The sequence below is a fragment of the Myotis nattereri genome (assembly GCF_964212035.1).
Source record: "Myotis nattereri genome assembly, chromosome: 2".
Lineage (NCBI taxonomy): Eukaryota > Metazoa > Chordata > Mammalia > Chiroptera > Vespertilionidae > Myotis > Myotis nattereri.
Window position 1 is genome coordinate 23,695,019 of NC_138076.1, and position 18,839 is coordinate 23,713,857.

The window sequence follows — 18,839 nt, forward strand, 5'->3', positions numbered from 1 at the left end:
CTGTAACTTATTTTGTAAAAGATCGATTTGTCTAAACAAACTTTATTGCCTGGAGGCAGTTGTTTCTACAAATAGAATGAAGGCTTATCTATACTAATAAAAGCCTAGGTGGTCCTCGTGCCCTCGCGCGACGCCCTCACGTCATCCAAAGATGACCGCCACAAGATGGCCGGCAGGGGAGGGCAGTTGTGGGGGATCAGGCCAGCAGGGGAGGGCTGTTGGGGGCGATCGGGCTGACAGTGGAGGGCAGTTGGGGGCAACCAGGCCAGCAGGGGAGGGCAATCGGGGGCGACTGGGCTGGCAGGGGAGGGCAGTTGGGGGCGACTGGGCCAGCAGGGGAGGGCAGTTGGGGGTGATCAGGCCAGCAGGGGAGCAGTTAGGGGGAGATCAGGCTGGCAGGCAGAAGTGGTTGGGGCAGTCAGGCAAGCAGGTAGGGGAGCGGTTAGGAGCCAGCGGTCCCAGATTGTGAGAGGGATGACATCCCCCAAGGGGTCCCAGATTGGAGAGTGTGCAGGCCAGGCCGAGAGACACCCCAACTCCCCCTCCCCCCGGATAAATTTTGTGCATCGGGCCTCTAGTTAAACATAAAATCTTAAGAAAAATCTTATTGAACATTAAGAAATCTTGTATTAATGTTAAAAAAAGAGAGAGATCCAAAGTGCATAAATGGGTTATGTAAATCTGTCAGTATTCAGGGTGCTGCAAAAATAGGTTTACAGTTGTGAGTGCGCAAACCAGATGTTATTATTGTATTATATTAATTGTATTATGTTCCAAGTGAACAGCTGTAAATCTACTTTTGCTCCACCCTGTATGTTAATGTGTTTAATTGGGAAAGTATTTCTCCAACTTCTGTTGTCTACAAATTCTCCTCTGATAATAATTTTTTTTTTTTAAGGAAAATTGTGGCTGAATATGAAAAGACCATTGCCCAAATGATTGGTAAGGACATTTTTTTCCTAGGGTATGAGCCATAGGATCCATAGATGAATTTCAAATCAGGATACAAACTTCACTTTGTCTATCACTTAGATACAGTTGATTCTCATTTGCATTAGTTATGTTTTATGAAGTTGCCACCAACACCGAGTTAGCAAACACTGAACTGTTGCTTCTAGGACAGTACAGGGTTAGGTTCCTGCAAGCTCTGGTCACACTGTTTTGAAATTACATAATCTTGTCTTATGTGTGCGTCTGTTTAAAGACATTTTATTTTATATATAGTTGTGTCGTAGTGTTGATTCATTAATATTGACCTCGAGGCCAACAGTGCTATATAGCCCATGTGTGAACAAAACTTACTGAGCATGTATTTTCCCCAGAAGGCACATCACAGCCTTCCTGCACTTAGGAACTCTAGACAGCTCTGTAGCACTACACTTGGGAGCTTTTTTTAAATACAAAATCACCAACAGAAAGCTCGCGCACACACACACACACACACACACACACACACACACACAAGCACTAAATAGACTGTGGAAAGGACACTTGTTTACAGTATAAAGCGAGAAGGCATCACCTTTCTCAACCTCAGCTGTTCTGCACATGTCTGTGAATTATTGGGAATGCACCAGAAGTACTGATTTGGGGGTTACAAATAAATTTTAGTAAGTAGGCAGATTCACAGGTGTGGAATCTGTGAGTGACGGGGATCAGCTGTAGTTGGGTTCATTTTAGAGGATGGCAAACACTGGGAGTCTGTGAAAAGCCCTCCCCCAGGACCCAGAGAACTGGCAGTCTAGGCACATCGTTCGTACCCCCAGGTGGTGCAGTGTCCTCACTCTACTGCCAGCGTACCTTCTGGTATCAGACCCATGGTGCCATTCCAAAACATCAGTGGTTGATCATCCTGCACTGGATTTAGAACTTCCTAGCCAATGTTGTAAGGACTGACTCCTGAAACCAGTCAGGTCTGTCTCTACTTAAGCATTGAAGTGGTATTTTCTACTGTCCTCGACACCTAATACCTTCCCAGCACGTGGCCTTTGCCACAGTTGTTCCCCTCATCTGCTTGGAATCTGTTCAGGTCTCTCCTGAGTGAGTCCACGCTCTATAAAAAGGGAACCCCCTCACCTGCCCTGCCTTGTTCCCCCCATCACTTGTCACCACATCTCTCTCCCATAGAAGGTAAGTCCTTGAGAGTGGGGACTTTGTAATGTCCACTCTGAGTCCCACCAGCGAGAACACTAGCTCAGGAGGGCAGCTGCTAACTGTTGATTGAATATGCCTTTGCTTTTGATTGTGATTCACAGAAGATGAACAAAGGACAAGTATGACCTCTCAGAAAAGCCTCCAGCAACTGACCATGGAGAAGGAGCAGGCCCTGGCTGACCTTAACTCCGTGGAAAGGTCCCTTTCGGATCTCTTCAGGAGATATGAGAACCTGAAAGGAGTTCTGGAAGGGTTCAAGAAGGTAGCATGTCCTTTCTTCTGGAATCTCTTTGCTGTGGTGGTAGATCTTCAGATGTGTATGGCAGAGGAGTATGGGTAGCCTTTTAAATTGGGTTTTGGGGCCCCTGTTGGCCTGTATCTTCTGTTCCAGGGAAGCTGGAGGATCCCCTCCCACCTTTTCTGTGTGGGTGGTGTGTCTTGGTCATTCCTCTCCTGGGTCAGGCCAGTAAACCCCAGACACAACCAGAGTGGCATGGAGTATAAGAGCTGTGGAACCCTTGGACTTTAGGAGAATTCTAGAAATGTTCATTTGATAATTCACCAACTTAATATTAGTAAAAGTAAAAGGGATTCTAGACATAGCCCTGGAAAGTTCAGGCTGCATATCCTAGAGAAAAGTAATGTTTCAAATTTAGGTGTATTGATTTAATTTACCATCAATGAGATAACATTTATAGCAGTGAACATTCTTTTTGTCCATATTAAAATAAAAATGAGACTGGCTAATTAATCTGTGGGAATCAGATTGCCATTCAGAGTTGAATAACTGCCTTCCTAAAGCAGGTGTACTAGTGTAACTGAATCTTGCTGTATGAAAATTAATATATGCCCCGTACCTATACACAGAGAAATTATTTAGAATTTCTTGGGTAGGTTTATTTGTGCCTGTTTCAAATTACCATACAGTATAATTTAAAGGCATCTGAATTAATTGGGTTTCCTTGTTTTTTAAAAAAATGAGAACTCTGATACATGGTCTGCCACTAGCAGAAGAAGAAGAAAATGACCCGTTTCTTTTATTTTCACTTGTCATTTGAGAACAGAATGAAGAAGCCTTGAAAAAATGTGCTCAGGATTACTTAGCCAGAGTTAAGCAGGAGGAGCAGCGGTATCAGGCTTTGAAGATCCACGCAGAAGAAAAACTGGACAAGTAAGAGCTTGCACATAAGAATTTTACTTTTCATGATGTGAGAAGATTGATGGAGGCAAGGAAGAAATCACTGTTTTGCAACTCTAGATGACGTGTGTGTGTGTGTGTGTGTGTGTGTATTTACTTTTTTGAATAGGCAGAATCTTCCCATGTTCTAATATTAAAAAGAATAAGAAAATATACAGTATCTCCCTCCACCCCATGCCCACTCCCCTGGGTTTCCTCCTCTTTCCTCACCTGGGGTCAGCAATATTTTATCCTCCCAGATACTCTTTTATCCCCCTCTGCTTTCTCCCCCAGCTTTATTGAGACATAATTGACATATAACATTGTATAAGTTTAAGGTATACAGTGTGTCAATTTGATATATTTATGTATTGCACCATGATAGTGTTAGCCAACACCTCCATCATCTCAGTAATTACCATTTTTTAATGTTGTGAGAATCTCCTTTTTTATGCAAATGATAGCATACTTCGCTTTTCTCTTTTAGCAATGTATTTTGGAAATCTTCCTATATCAATCCATGAAGAGCTTCCTTACTTTTTAAACTTTTTAAGCCGTGGCGTGTTCCACTGTTGGAATGATCATTCCATTGTTGGAATGTCCCCCCCGTTGGACCTTCAGGTTGTTTAAAATCTGCTACCAACAGTGCTGCAATAAGCAACCTTTTATGCTTATCATTAGGCCTGCGTGGGAGTTATCTGTGTGATAGGAAAGGACTGCTGGGCCAAAGAATATAGGAATTTATACTTAGGATACTGTCCAGTTGCCCTCCTTAGACTACTATTTATTTATATTCCTACACAATGTATGAGTGTCCCTTTTCCCTACAGCTTTGCCAACAGGTCAGATTTCTGGTTTTCTGCAAATATAATAGATGAAAAATGGTATTTCGGTGTAGTTGGTTGGGTTTTTATTATTGTTGTTCTTGGGTTTTTTTGGGCAAGCAACAGAGCATTTATTTTATTGTAGTTTTGACTTATGTTTATTTTATGAGTGAAATTGAACATATTTTAGCAGCTGTCCATACAGATACTTGCTTCACTATGAATGACTGTTCTTTGCCCGTTTTTCTATGGTCAGTTTATATATGTGTTACCTATAGCACATTATTATACTTATATATTAAGGATGGCAGCCCTTTGTGATATGAGTGGTGAATAATTTTTCCTGCTTGTCAGTTATCCTTTGGCTCTGTTGGTAGTGGTGTTGATGTGCAGACATGTATTTTTGTTAGTGAAATTAGCAGTCATTTTTCTTACAGCGTCAGGATTTCCTATCATAGGAAGAAAGATTTCCCCTGGGCTGAATATAAAAAGTTCTCCTATGTTTTCCGTTTAGCCCTTTTATGGCTTACTTTTTTAATTCTTAAAACCAACACATTTGGAATTTATCCTGGGGAGTGGTATGAAGGATGCATCCAACTTTATTTTTTAACTAAAAAGTAATACATACGTGTACATTTTGCTCACTGTCTTCCTATTTGTAAAACCTTTTAAGTTCCCCCTTTCCCATCGCCACTCCCAGAGGTACTGCTATGGAAGTTTATTGTGTATCCTTCCAGTCTTTGTGCCTTTACAAATACTGCCCATACTAGCTTTGACTTTTAAAAAAGTATAATGGAGGCAGCATATTACAAAGTTTCCTTTTTCATTTGATAGTATAGCATGGCCATTTTTCATGTCAGAACATAGTGTAATCTAATTCACCATTGTGCCAGGTGGGAATATTGCTGTGGATGGATTACTAACGGGGCACTGCTGGCCCAGAGTGTGTATACATGTTGAACTATAGTGGTTACTGTCACATCGTCCTCCACAGAGATGGCCATTTTTCATTCCCCCAGGGAGCCTGTGTCCTTGCATCTCAGCCAATACGGGACAAGATCATTCTTGTTAATTTTCCCCAGTCTGACGAATTTTAAAGATTTATCACCTTAATTTGCATGTCTCTGATTATTAGTGAGTTTTTACCATCCTTTTGTCAGTTAATTGGCTATTTATCAACTGGCATTTATATTTTTTAAGAAGTGTCCTTTGCCCCGCAATAGTAAAGTGACTTTAGGACTGTGCCGTAAATGAGATGGTTAGTATCCTGCCTCTTTAGCTGTGATGATCCGAGGATGACCCTACCTGCTATTGTACTGGGTTAAAAACCCCACAAAACTCATTTGATTGCTGTAGAAACTGTCACGTGATTCCATTTTCCAGTGACATGAATTTTGAAGGACACAGGCCTTTGAGATTAACTCTACCATTGGTTTGCGCCATGCAAACTTGCTTAGCAGTTGAATGTAAATTGAGTGTTTATAAGTTAAAATTGAATTATTTAGGTCATCGATTCCTTTTGTTTTCTCTTGTCATGAAGTCAGTTCGTTTAGGTTGTTTCACAGATGTCAGTGGTTACTGTCCTGACTCTTTTGCAGTGACTGATGACTAACCATGTGCTTTTTGTCCCTTTATTCTACAAACAAAACATAAACAGAGCCAATGAAGAGATTGCTCAGGTTCGAACAAAAGCAAAGGCTGAGAGTGCAGCTCTCCACGCAGGACTCCGGAAAGAGCAGATGAAGGTGGAGTCCCTGGAAAGGGCCCTTCAGCAGAAGGTACGAAGAGGGGTGTGACCACAGGGACCTTGGTTTCTGTCCTCCGCAGTGGCTAGCTTGCGGTAGATCTGGATGAAAGAGGCCTCGCCTTTTTGTCCAGACACTTCAATCCAGTTCCTTTCTGAGCCAATTCAGGGGGAAACAAGGCAAACCAGGAAATTCCCAGACACATTGGTGGGAACTGTCCACAGGCAAGGTGCAGAGAGGAAGTGGCATTAACTGAACTCAGGGACCAAATGCTGTTTAGTTGGGCTCTTAGGCTCCCTTTTAAAAAAAGTTCTGTGTGTGTGTGTGTGTGTGTGTGTGGTGTTTTTGTTTTTTTGTTTTCTTTTTTTTTTTTTAATATATTTTATTGATTTTCTACAGAGAAGAAGGGAGAGGGATAGAGAGTTAGAAACATCCATGAGAAAAACATCCATCAGCTGCCTCCTGCACACCCCCTACTGGGGATGTGCCCGCAACCAAGGTACATGCCCTTGACCGGAATCGAACCTGGGACTCTTCAGTCCACAGGCCGACGCTCTAGCCACTGAGCCAAACTGGTCAGGGCTTGTTTTCTTTAATGTAATATAAAAGCCGTCTTCCCCTTAATTATCATTTTACCGTGCAGGGCACATTTTGCAACACCTAAAGATATATTTGGTTGTTATGACTAGGAGATGCTACTGGCATCTAGTGGGGAGAGGCCAGAAATGCAGCCAAACATCCTACAGTGCACAGAACAGCCCCACAAGGAAGACTGACCCAGCCCCAAATGACAGTGGTGGGTGGTGGAGCAACTGCTGAGGGGAATGGATTGAGTGAGGCCCAGATACTTGTGTTTTTAACAGGTACCCCGGGTAATTCCTATGATACCAAGAAAGTCTGAGAAGTAAGGGGTTCGTGGACAAGCTGCGGAGGGCCAGCGACTCCCCTCACCCCCTACTCAGTTTAAGCATAACTGCACATGAGCATTTTCCAGGAGGGAAGGTTTAGTGCTCTCCTTCACTTACAGGAGAAAAGATGTAGAAAGAGCCATGGAGTGAGCGTACAGCCAGTCTGGGGACTGCTGGCTATCATGTCCTTTATCTCAGGGCACAGTTGACCTGCACAGTTGTATCGTTTGTCTTTCAGAACCAAGAAATCGAAGAACTGACGAAAATCTGCGACGAGCTGATTGCAAAGCTGGGAAAGACCGACTGAGTTTCCCCTGTTCGCTCAGTGGATCTGCGTTTGGCTGCTTCTGTCGTGACCACAGTTACCTTGCCTTATCCAGGAATTGTTGCCCCTTTGCAGAGAAAAACACTTTGAAAAAGCACATCCCACTGCTGCCTGTCCCGCTTTGCTGCGACGCACAGCGCTGGCAGAGCCCGGGAGTGCTGCACCGTTGCCGTCGCCGAAGGAGTGGCAGGAGGCCGTCCTGGAGTCCTCACAGCACCGCCCGTGGTCTGGTAGACGGCTGCTACGTTGGGTTTGTGATTTCTCTGTTTTAATTCATTTTTTCTTACAGCTATGTACTTTATTAATATTTTTTCACACCACAGCTTAACGTGAACAGCATATTCTCCCATACTTCAAAGATTCCCATTGCCACATATAATTCACTCCAGAGGCATATAGGTTCTGAAAAATAATGTTCTCAGTAATGGAAGAGCAGCTTTTTAGGAGCTCTTCCTGCTTTACCATTTAAAAAAGGCTCATGGCTGAGGAAGCACCCACACCTTTCCTTCCCTGGAGAACTCTGAGCTAAACTTAATTCTTTCAGTTCTATGTTGCACACATATAAGCAGTTTGGAACTTTGCACATGAGCAGGAATCAGAGTCAGATGCAGAAGTGGAATTTTAAGGACCATTTATATATCAGGACAGAAGCACCACTGGGATGCCCATGACGATGCTACTTTGAATGTGCTTGGTGCCTTCTATTGCACATGCCAAAGGTCAGTTCTGGAGAAAGCAGAGCATGCCATGAGTGAGCTAGACAGTCCCTTGGCCTCTTTGTACCTTAGTTTCCTTATATCTTGTGTAAAAGCTGCATTCCATGCCAGGCCTGAAGTGTTCCAAAGCTCACTTTTGTTATTAAATTGCAACCATGATTTATATATTGCAAAAAAGGAGTGCTGCAAACGCATTCCTTTCAATAAATTCTATTTTATTGCAGGTTAAATCTAAATACTGGAGGGAAAACAGGCCTTCAAATGAACCCTCACATAATTCTCTCAGATTATTTCCACTGGGATTTTACAGCATCATCTCCTCCACCCATCTCCCCACAACCGCTCTGGGCATGACCCACCGAGGCGGGAGGGGGGGAGCCTGCTGCAGCCCTGGGTCCAGCCCCACTCCCGCACCCCTTTAAGTGTTCACCTCCTTCCCCTTCGCCCTAACATGGCGCCACCACAGCCTGTCTCAATCCATTCGGAAGTCCACTTTGCTTTTCCAGGTGCGTTAAAATTGTGATTTTATGACTACGATTTGGGATCATCTCCTGTTCACCATGTCTCTGATTTTTTGTGTGTGTTACATATTTATTTCATCTTTTAACTTTAATTTTCAGTATTGGTGGTTTTATTTGAGGAGGTAATTTGGCTTTTGTTACTTTCAATTTGTAAACAAGAAGGGGCTCTGAGTATCCATTTACATACATATGCAAACACATATATTTACATATGCTGCTGTTTTCCTCTGAAGTATAGTCAAATAAGAACCTACAGAAGAGCCTATTTCCATAAATGTAGAAACTTATTTTGGAATAGAGTCCTGGCTCAGAACGCCAGCTTCAGGATTGGGGGGATTGAACATGTGGAAACCCCCGACCCCTGTCATGACTCATGACCCCAGCTCAGGTTTCACGTCCAGGGAAGACTTCGCCATAACGTTTGTTCCTCGTATTGGACACTCCTCAGCCGTGGCGAGTGTGAGCGCCGCCCCCGTGGGTCCGCAGGCTGACAGCGGCTGCTTCCTGCAGGAACAGCTGAGGGGGCTCCCTCGGACCTGGGTGTGGCTAGGCCATCCGAGAGCCACTTCTTTGCTTCACTTGTTGCTACAAAACCAATATTTCCTCTTGATTATTTGAAATATGCCGAGAAAATCTACTTGTAAAAGGTTTAGTTGATCTTATAATTAAAAGGTAATTGTAACCCCATCAGCAAGTCAAGGGAAAGAAACAGTTGTTTTTTCACAAATGGGATGTCTTGTTCTTCAGATTTTTTCTTTTGAGTCAAAAAAGAAGTCCTTTCAAACTTAAGACAGAATTTTTAACAAAACAGGCAGTAAAAATCACGTGAACCACTCGGAAAATCAGCACATTGTGAGTATTTTAAACAGAGGCCATTTGACTAGTGGAGGCGGGAGTGCAGGGAGCCGGTCCGCACACACAGAACCCAGGTCCTCAGGCTCTTCCTGGGCTTGCTTCAGAGGGGAGAGGCCGCTAAGCCCCACAAGGAAAATCCCCTAGCATCTGATCGGCAAAACCAAACCTGCAGGTGTTTTAAAGCACTCTCGTCTTAACCTTAACGCCTGCAGGTCTTCATGGTCACATGCACTGTGTTCAGTACCTGTAAGTTTTCGTACTTTTCCTGTAAAACTATTGCATGATCCACCTTCAGCAATGAATTGTGCCAGGTGGGGAGCCTCTGTAAGTCTTTAAACATGGATTTTCCTTTAGAAGCGTACTGTTCACAGGGGTGCAAGTTTTAGCCCCAAGGAGGTCAATAATGCCTTTTAAAGCCAGAAGTCACATTTTATCGATATGCACTTACATAATTGGTGCTTAGGCTGTATTTTAAAGCCGATTGTTTTACCACTTTGTACAAAAAAGAACAACAGAAGTGATGTGTGGTTGGGGAGGTGACAGGACAATCACTTGGGCTTTGAAAACAGTCCCTGGGTTAATGTGAGTGCTGGGCTGCAGTTTATTGAGCTCAGTGGAGCGAGGTGTCTCCAGGTGGCGCCGCTGATTTCCTCCTTTGGCCCTCTCCTACCAAGAAAAGCAACTGCATTTTGCAGGAAGAAACATTGCTAAACCTTTTTGCTGCTGTATTTTGGTGACATGTCCATGTTTACTTGCTTTCTGTTGATCTGTTTTAAGCATGGAAGGCTTATAATGGTCTCCATCGTAAATCCTAGTCCTCTTTTTAGGTTTCTTGTGTATATAAAAAAGGTAGCTATGTGTTAAAACAGGTGACGACAATCCTTCCCCAGCACATGGGTAAAAGAGATCGCTTAAAAACTAGACCCTAGAGTGAAGTTGCTGCACAAGGAATACGAGAGGACCCCGGTGAAGTAATATTTGCCTCTGGGCTCTCAGCCACGAATGACCATTACAAGAATATGTTCTTCCTTCTAATGTAATGGGTGGATATTCTCCAGCGAGAATAAAAATGTAGCTTGTGCAGTTGGCAAATCAAGAGACTATACTGGACAGAATAAAGTATGTTTGTTTATTTTTCTTAAAAAATAAGCAACAACAACAAAAAACCCACAAAACAAACAAATCAACGCCAAACTTTTAGAACTCTGGAGTAAGAAGACCGCCTAGAGTTGGCACCTAGAGAGCCAGACTCCTTATTAGGCAATAATAAACCCTGTTACAGGAGTGAAAAGACCTGAGTGCAGGTTGCTGGCCTAGATTGTGGTTGGGAAGTATTTGGTGATCTTGTTGAGACTCTGGGTCCAGAGACATTGCTTAAGTTTTTTACTTTGTCAGAGTGTAGATAGGTATATAGTCTTTATCTTAAAGTATTTTAATGGGAGACTGAACAGTTTGTTGCCTGGTTAGCCAGTTGTTTACAGTCAGACCTCCTGAGATGTACTATACTGGGGGAAGCTCCTGAAGGCCTGCCCACACCTTTTGTTCCGTAAAACTGTCCTGGAAATATTGAGAAGCCCGGTTTTCTCACGTGGTTTCCAGCTTCCTCAGACCCAGCCCAAATTAGGAAGTGCAGAAACACATCTGAGGCTCTGGCTGCCTCCCAGTGTGATACGGAATCTAAGGAAAGATTGTGTTTGGGTGTGAGGATGGCCCAAGTTGAATTTTCTTTCCAGCCAGTTATCCTTTCCACCTGCCCCGCACTTCGTGCAATTCTCACAGCAATACCTAGGTCTCTGTTGGACAGCCCAGAGTTCCTGGGCTGTCTGTCTAAAAGCGGCCGGAGGGAAGCGCTCACTTTAAATAAAAGTAACCGAGGGCTTGCTGGGGCTTTAAAGCTCAAAATGGAATTTTTAAGGAGCAAGCATTGGTAAACTTGTGTGCACCGGTTGGAAATGACCCAGCACATCCTTTTCTCGAGTGTAAAAGCCCCAGAGCTCCCTCTTTATTTCCTTTTGGTTTTTCACTACAATTAGCGGTCATCTCGCTGAACTGTCTTTTCATTGTGGTTTTGTGACCAGGTGAGCTTGCTCTTGGACTTCATTTCTTACTTCATCCCCTTATTGGAAATAGAGAAACTAGGAGTTGAAAGAGTAAATGATTCAGCAAAGGATTTTAAAGTAAAGATGTATATATTCTGAAGAATTTTAAAGATAGCAGATTATTATTTGCTTATTAAAGAACAAATATAGTCTGGGAATCCCAGAATGTCAGGCCAAAGGTCTAAGAAGTCATTTTCTTCAGAGATGTTGATAGAAATATTTTGAGGAGACTTCTGTCCAAAAAGGTTTGACTGGCCTCCAGATCCCAGTGATTTTTAGAAAGCAATTTACCACTCAAACCGTGAGTCTCCCATATAGTAAAGCTAAAGGAATCGGACACTTCTCTGTAAGGATCTCCTCTGGAAGATAATATAAACAGCAGCATTTCTAGGGAAGACCCTCCCTGGTGCCGAGCTAGCGTTCTGGAGACTAAAGATTGCACTTTTCGTAGTTCTTTGTCCAAATGCAATCCCATTTTTGTGCCTCTTAGCATGCAGTTAGATTTGGACAAACAAGATTCCTAAGGAATGACTTTATTAACTATAATATGGTTACAGCTATTAAATATATATATATATTCTGGTTATAGTTCTAATATAAAGATGTTGTGTGCAATGCCAACAGTCTTAACTCATTTGGAGGAGGCCAGATGTGGAGCTGAGGTGTGGCTTGAAACTTCCCTGTATCGATTCTTTAGAACTATGAAGATGCCACTTTCTCCCCCTCTGCCTTTCAGTGGTGTCTGAAATACACTGCAAAACGTATTTCCAAGTCACATGGTTAACCGATATTCTATATTAATAATTTCCAAGTGGACCTATGAAAATCTGAACTCGGAAACCACCCCCAGTCCAGATACAGGGCAGGTGTCACCATACCTGCAGCCTCAGTCCTGGTCCTTCCTACCCGATGGGACAGGACCCAGGCATTTCTCTAAATCTCAGAGGTGGCAGTAAACTTTTCAGTGTTGCTGTTAGCAAGTGTGTTTGCCAGTAGATACCCACGTGTACTAATGTGCCAACAAGTAAATGTTAATTGCACATCTGCTTCCACTGTGTCCCCACGGGTGCCATGAAGTGTGTGAGAGCCTCGTCTCGAGGAATGGATGCTGCATTGACTACTGCTATCAGGATGGTGTTGTGTGGAGTAATCATCTACATAAATTTTATATGCACAGTAATTTCCCTTTTATATGTCAGGTAAATATTTGTAAAAGTTATACTCACACAAATGAAATTATTATAATGATTACTAATATATTTTTTCCATGTTTCATTGCCTGAATAAAAACTGTTTACCACTGTTAAATTTGGGTGTGTGTATGCATTTTTTCCTGGTTATAGTGGTTTTTGTCCCCAAGTGAAAATTTACAACAGCCTCACTTTTATGAGCTCCATATTTTAGTTTAAAAATAGAAAAGATGACATTTTTCACTGCACTCATTTTGTGGGCTTTTATGCATTCGGTTGGGTGTGTAATTAAAAACAAAACGAACAAACTTTGGAATTCAGGCCTTACCATATAAATTTCCACGCTTTTGCATCTGTGCAAACAAAGTAATTGGGTGCTTGTTGGTTTTGCTTTGAGACTGCTTGTCTGCCCTGGCATTTCTCAAGTTGTAAGGACCTAAGTCATCCCAAGAAGCCAGCGCTGTGTAAACATTGCAGAATGGCCCACAGAAAATAGTTGATGTTTTATGTCTCTTCTAGATTAGTACCAGGAAAATCTTTTTCAGTACCAGCTAGGTCAACTTTCTGCTTAAAGGGCTGGGGGACTTGGCAGGACATTGTATACATTTTATTGCAGGAAAAGATAAGAGGCTCCATTTTACAACCTAGGTGGGGATCCACTGTCACTTTCTTACCATTAGCTGCACTGTAAAACCTTACAGCCTATAAAGTTCCGAAAAAATGTTTTTCACTAGTGTGCTCCTGAACCACCAGGAGGGGACGCCTTAAAGTGACTGGAGGAGGTGGTGCTGCCATTTACCAAATGCTAAAGACAGTAGAAATCGCATCATTTTCTAAGAATTTAGGGGAAGAATAAGATGGAAATTACCTTTCTGCTCTCTTACAGAACTTTATTGTTAGATAATATGAGACCATTTAGTGTTTTTCACACTTTTACAAATAGGGAATCATGGGATCATCTTAGTGCATGACCATCAGTATTTTAATAAGAGAAAATATGACAGATATCAAAGTGCATTGCACAAGTTAAGGATAAGCTACTGCTCCATGAAATTTGTTTCAGATATAAATATGTGTGTACTAGGTCATGATGAACATTAATTTCCTGCTATGGCCAGTGGCCAAAGTATGAAAAAAAATTGATCTACTAACATTAGTCATTCTACAATTGAAAAAAAGGCTCAGAGAGAGAGAGGTGATGTGGCCAAGATTCTGTAGTTTGTATGTAAGTGGACAGTATCACCTTCACTCAACATGAGCAACAAAAATAATTGCCACTTAGTCTTTTTCACGCTCTTTAACTTCATTTCTCCCAGATTTAGATAGTACTATATTATTTTCTAAGTTTGTAGGCATTTAAGGACCAATCAAAGCCAAATATCTTTTTGTCGACATTTATTCATTTACCAAATACTTAGTGAATTTGCAGAGTTTAAAAGTGGGCCTTGCACAATTTCTGAAGCTAGTTAGCTAAAGAGAAATTGTTTTTAAGTTTGAAACATCTTTGAAATATGAATATGTCAACTAATACTACTTTTCTCCCAGAAGAAAGCTCTCCCTATTCTAAGTTTCTTAGCCCAGTTGTAGGCTATCTTTTTAATCTAAATTACGTCCTTGAGGATTACCATTTAATTATGAGATAAATCTAACCTCCAAACAGGACAAGATGGCATGGAATTGTTAAGTCATGTGACACAGACTACATGCTGAAGAAGTCTACGAGGAGGGACAAGTGTAATAGGGAAGTTACACACAAACCGGGTAGAGCAGCAGGCCGCGTAGAATGACACTCCGGGCTTAGCCTGGCTTCAGATCCCAGCCACAGTTATTTCACCTGCCTGGCTTCAGTTTTCTACTCTGGTGATAACAGTTCCCACCTCCTGAGGTGGTCATGAGGACCCACTGAGAATGCTGGCATAGTGCCTTGCCCTTGTGGCCTTAATAGATGACAGTGATAATCATCTCCTAAAACCTCAAGTTTATGAAATTTTCAAATTTTCTAGGACTCCCCCTTATAAACAAACTAGAGGCCCGGTGCACAAAATTTGTGCACTTGGGGGGGGAATCCCTCAGCCCGGCCTGCACCCTCTCGCAGTCCGGGAGCCCTTGGAGGATGTCCGACTGATGCTGAGGCGGGAGAGGTCCTGCCACCGCAGCATTCACCAGCTGTGAGTCCGGCTTCTGGCTGAGCGGTGCTCCCCCTGTGGGAGCACACTGACCACCGGGGGCAGCTCCTGTGTTGAGCGTCTGCTCCCTGGTGGTCAGTGCGCATCATAGCGACCAGTCGTTCTGCTGTTTGGTCGATTAGCTTTTTATTATATAGGATTTTGCTAGTTTTATTAGACATCTAAACATAACAAAGCTTTGGAAACTGAGGAGTTACCTAACTTTATTCTTTTATTTGAGATTGGTAGGAGGTGGAGTGGAGGATTAGCTGAGGATGGAGCCCCATGTTGGGGTGATTGAGTTAGTAAGTAGGGAATGGAAGTCCGTGTGTTTCAGATAACTCCGAGACTCCCCAGACCTGTACCAGCCACAAAAGGTTTCTGTGATCTATTTTTTCTTTGCCAAAATGTGTACATCCTTCCAAGTTTGGTTCCCATGGAAATACATATGCAAGAACAGATTGAAGCCATAACTCAGTTAACAGAAATTCATTATCTAGCCAATTTAAAGCAAAGGATAATTGACATTTGAGTTTCCTATGTTCCATGTAGATGGAATTGGTGTGTGTTTGTTTGTGTACCAGTGCGTGTGTGTGTGTGTGTGTGTGTGTGTGTGTGTGGTGGTAGGTGGGGGGAGGGGGGGGGAGAGGGCAGGGCGGAAGGAATGAGGCTAAAAAACACAAAATATCCATCCAGCTACAAAGGTGGAGCTGGCGTGTGAAACCAGGTCTCACTGATCTCAAATCCAGTTCTCTTAAGGCAGCGGTTCTCAACCTGTGGGTCGCGACCCCTTTGGCGGTCGAACCACCCTTTCACAGGGGTCGCCTAAGACCATCCTGCATATCAGATATTTACATTACGATTCATAACAGTAGCAACATTACAGTTATGAAGTAGCAACGAAAATAATTTTATGGTTGGGTCACAACATGAGGAACTTTATTTAAAGGGCCAGAAGGTTGAGAACCACTGTCTTAAGGCCACTCCATGTTGGGCAAACTTTGGAATATATTCTTCAACAGGGCAAGGAGGACTTGGTGTTCACCAGCTGAATTTTCTTGCTCCTTTTTTTTTTTTTATCTCAAGTGGGAATATTTCAATGGATATCAGAATCATGTCACCAAAGTTCAACAGCATGAGAACACAGAAACCTAGCAAATATGCATAATTGTATTACTACATTGGAAAGGCGCTGTTACTTCGTAAAGGAAAACAAAACCCCTATCCGCCTTTCTGTTTAGCAGAAAGAGCCTTGGTCTGGAAGACTCGGATGGCTTCTAGTCCTAGTTTTTGTCAACTGTGTTGGGCAGGCCCTTAACGCCCTTATTTGGACTGAGAATGCTAGGGGGGCCCTTGCTGTGCTTTGTGATTTTAACTCTTCCTAAAGTGCCAACTATAAGGCAAAAGGTTCCTCAGTTTCCCTGTCAAAACCATTCTGAAAATACATCTTGTGATTACAGCATTTAGAGGGGTGAACATCAGCCCACATCACACAGGAAAGGAAAAGGCCTGGGCTCCTCTCAACAATAAAGATAAATTTAAAAAAGAATAAAATTGTACTTAGAACTAAGTCTAAGTACACCTCATTTACATTTAATTCTGATTAACTGCTTTTTTACATCCATGGATAATACATTCAAGATATGATTGATCAATCTTCTAATAACATTTTCTACAACATAGTTGTTTTGGAAACGTTTTTTCCAAATGGAATAAATATCAGCTCTATTTGTGTAAGAAAATTTAAAAAAAGGAAGAAGAAGAAAAAGAAATAAAAGGCCTAGGCTCAAGTCCCAAACCAACATCCAAGTCTGTGCTCTCATTTCTTCAGGCCAGCAGCTCCAATATGGACCTCAGTTTTGTCTGCAGGATGAAGACGCTGGGTTACATCCCCTATGGCCTCTCCCATGAGTGAGTGTCATTACAGCCACTGCGCCCACACTCCTGTGACACAAGCTGGCACACACCAGCATGCTCGCAGATTCATTCAGTTGCTTGCCCAGTAAGGATGGCCCCCTGTATCATCCGAATTTCTGAAAATAAATTAAATTGACAAAATGTGTTGAGTTCTTAAGATGTGCAAACTCGTAATCACAATGATTCAACTGTAGACTCAGAAAGGCATTTTTGTTCTAGACATCAAAATGACAGACAGCACACTTAGCTAATCTGGTGCATTCAGACATAATTACAATATTTCACTAAAATCTTAGAGTCCAGACAGACCAGTCCAGACCTCAGGGTGATGTGCAATAATAAATGTGCCTTCTGTTTCACCAAAAGGCTGGCACTTACTGTAATTTGTCTCTTATAAGGTCCTGATTTTTCCAGACACATTTGTTTTCTTTCTCCCTTTCAGTTGATCTTTGTAACATCACCAATTTTTGGCAAAAATAAGATGTCTAAAATAGGATTTTATTTCCTTCTTCAGTTTCCAGTGCCAATGTGTGTGAATGGCCACTGGGGGGCTCCACTCCCAAAGACTTAACAGTCTTTAGAGCCATGTTTTTCAACCTGCTGGTCAAAACCCATTTTAGAGAATATGAATCAGAAGAATATAGAAGAGGGTTTGCTGTAAGAATAAATAGTGAAGGTAAGTACTGTTTTGACAAACTATTTCATTTGCACGTTTATATACGTATTGGGTTGCAATCTGAAATGTCAGGAGCCTGAAAATCTGAAGAAGAAAAACAGTTTTGAAAGTTTAAAAGCCGCTCACTTTAGTTATAGGGAAGGGGAATTGTTAAATCAGTCAAGAGTTTTATGGGGGTAAAAAATAATTTATGATTGCAACCCCCATCTTTTAAAAGTAAGCTGCAGAGTTAGAACACTTGGTGACCAACCACCGCAGTTCATAGCGACGTGAAGAAAATCAAAACTTTAGGGCAAGAACATGAAGCTGCATTCAGAAAATAGGATGTAAAATTCCTTCCTAATGCTCAGTTGAGAGGGGAAGGAGAGAAGAGGAAGTCAGGAGGAGAGCACACAAAGAATAAAAGCCTGTGAAGCTAAAACTGCTCTAAAAAATAATCTTTTAAAAAAAGGAAGAAGAACCCTGGCCCTTGTGGCTAAGTGGTTAGAGCATCAGCCTGTGCACCAAATGGCCTCAGGCATGTACCTGGGTAACAGGTTTGATCCCCAGCCCTGGTTGGGGTAGGTGAGGAAGGCAACCAATCAATGTTTCTCTCTCTCCCCCTCTCCCTTCCACTCTCTCTAAAAATCAATGGAAAAAAATATCCTCAGGTGAGGATTAACAAAAAAAGAATAAGAAAGCAAAATTCTCCTTTCCTTCCCCCAAACCCTTGTTCTCCCTGTGGCAGCTGAGAGCAGGCTTCTTAGGTTCAACGCCCTGTTTCTGTGTTGCTACCACAGCTAACAACTAACCTGACTCACGTTTGAAAAAATGAAACCTCTGCTAGAAGCAAGAATTCTCCTTGATGGCAGGTTCCTATACTTAACTCTCTTGCACAGTTCAATTCTAAATTGTGAACGTTTGGATACGCAGTAAACGACATCTCTTATTTCAATCTTATTTCAATCTATAGGGTAATTTTCTGTTACCCACAATGTCTTTCTTCCATTGAGTAACCCCGAGCAATGAACACATGAGGGTTACATGAGTAAGGGACTAAGTTGGGAGGCGCCCACTTATTTTGAGAAGTGTGATAAAACTGGAAGTTGAATCTGAGGGGTTGGGTTCAGGAAAGAAACTTACGGAGAAAACCAGGAGGTTCCCACAATGCCACACGAATAGAAACCAGAGAGTTCCAGAGGTCTTGGTAAAATAATTAGTCACTTGGAATATGTCAATAGTTGAAATAACCACTAGCTTCTCCTCAACATTTTAAAGTTATTTTGGAATCATTTTAGACTTACAGGAAAGTTGCAAGGATCCTCTCAACTTTCTTCCTTCGTGGTTGGCTCTCTACTTCTGCCCTTTGCTGTATCTTAAACCTCAGTGATGGTGCTCCAAGAGGCTTTGCGTGTTTATTGAGCATTTACCATGTGCCGGGCCTGAGTAGGTGCTGATGGGAAAAAGCTACCTTTACCATATCTCTCCCCTGCAGCCTCCCTATTCTTCCAAGCATTATCCTACTTATGTGGTCTGTGCACAGGGACAGGGAGGGACCCTGAGCCCTTCACCTCCACCCTCAGGACCA

At 42.4% G+C, this 18,839-nt stretch overlaps 1 protein-coding gene across 5 annotated transcripts in view; it reads left to right on the plus strand.

The window, feature by feature from the left end:
* The window catches only part of TACC1 (transforming acidic coiled-coil containing protein 1), a 96,991-nt gene extending 86,626 nt beyond the window's left edge, over positions 1-10,365 (plus strand). For all 5 annotated transcript variants that reach the window (XM_081084774.1, XM_081084775.1, XM_081084773.1 and 2 more), the window contains 5 exons: positions 899-942; positions 2,256-2,416; positions 3,219-3,325; positions 5,813-5,933; positions 7,047-10,365. In XM_081084774.1, the coding sequence (XP_080940900.1) occupies positions 899-942; positions 2,256-2,416; positions 3,219-3,325; positions 5,813-5,933; positions 7,047-7,115 (502 nt within the window). In that variant the 3' untranslated portion in view covers positions 7,116-10,365. The remainder of the gene's footprint in view (positions 1-898; positions 943-2,255; positions 2,417-3,218; positions 3,326-5,812; positions 5,934-7,046) is intronic.
* The last annotated feature ends 8,474 nt before the right edge of the window (positions 10,366-18,839 follow it).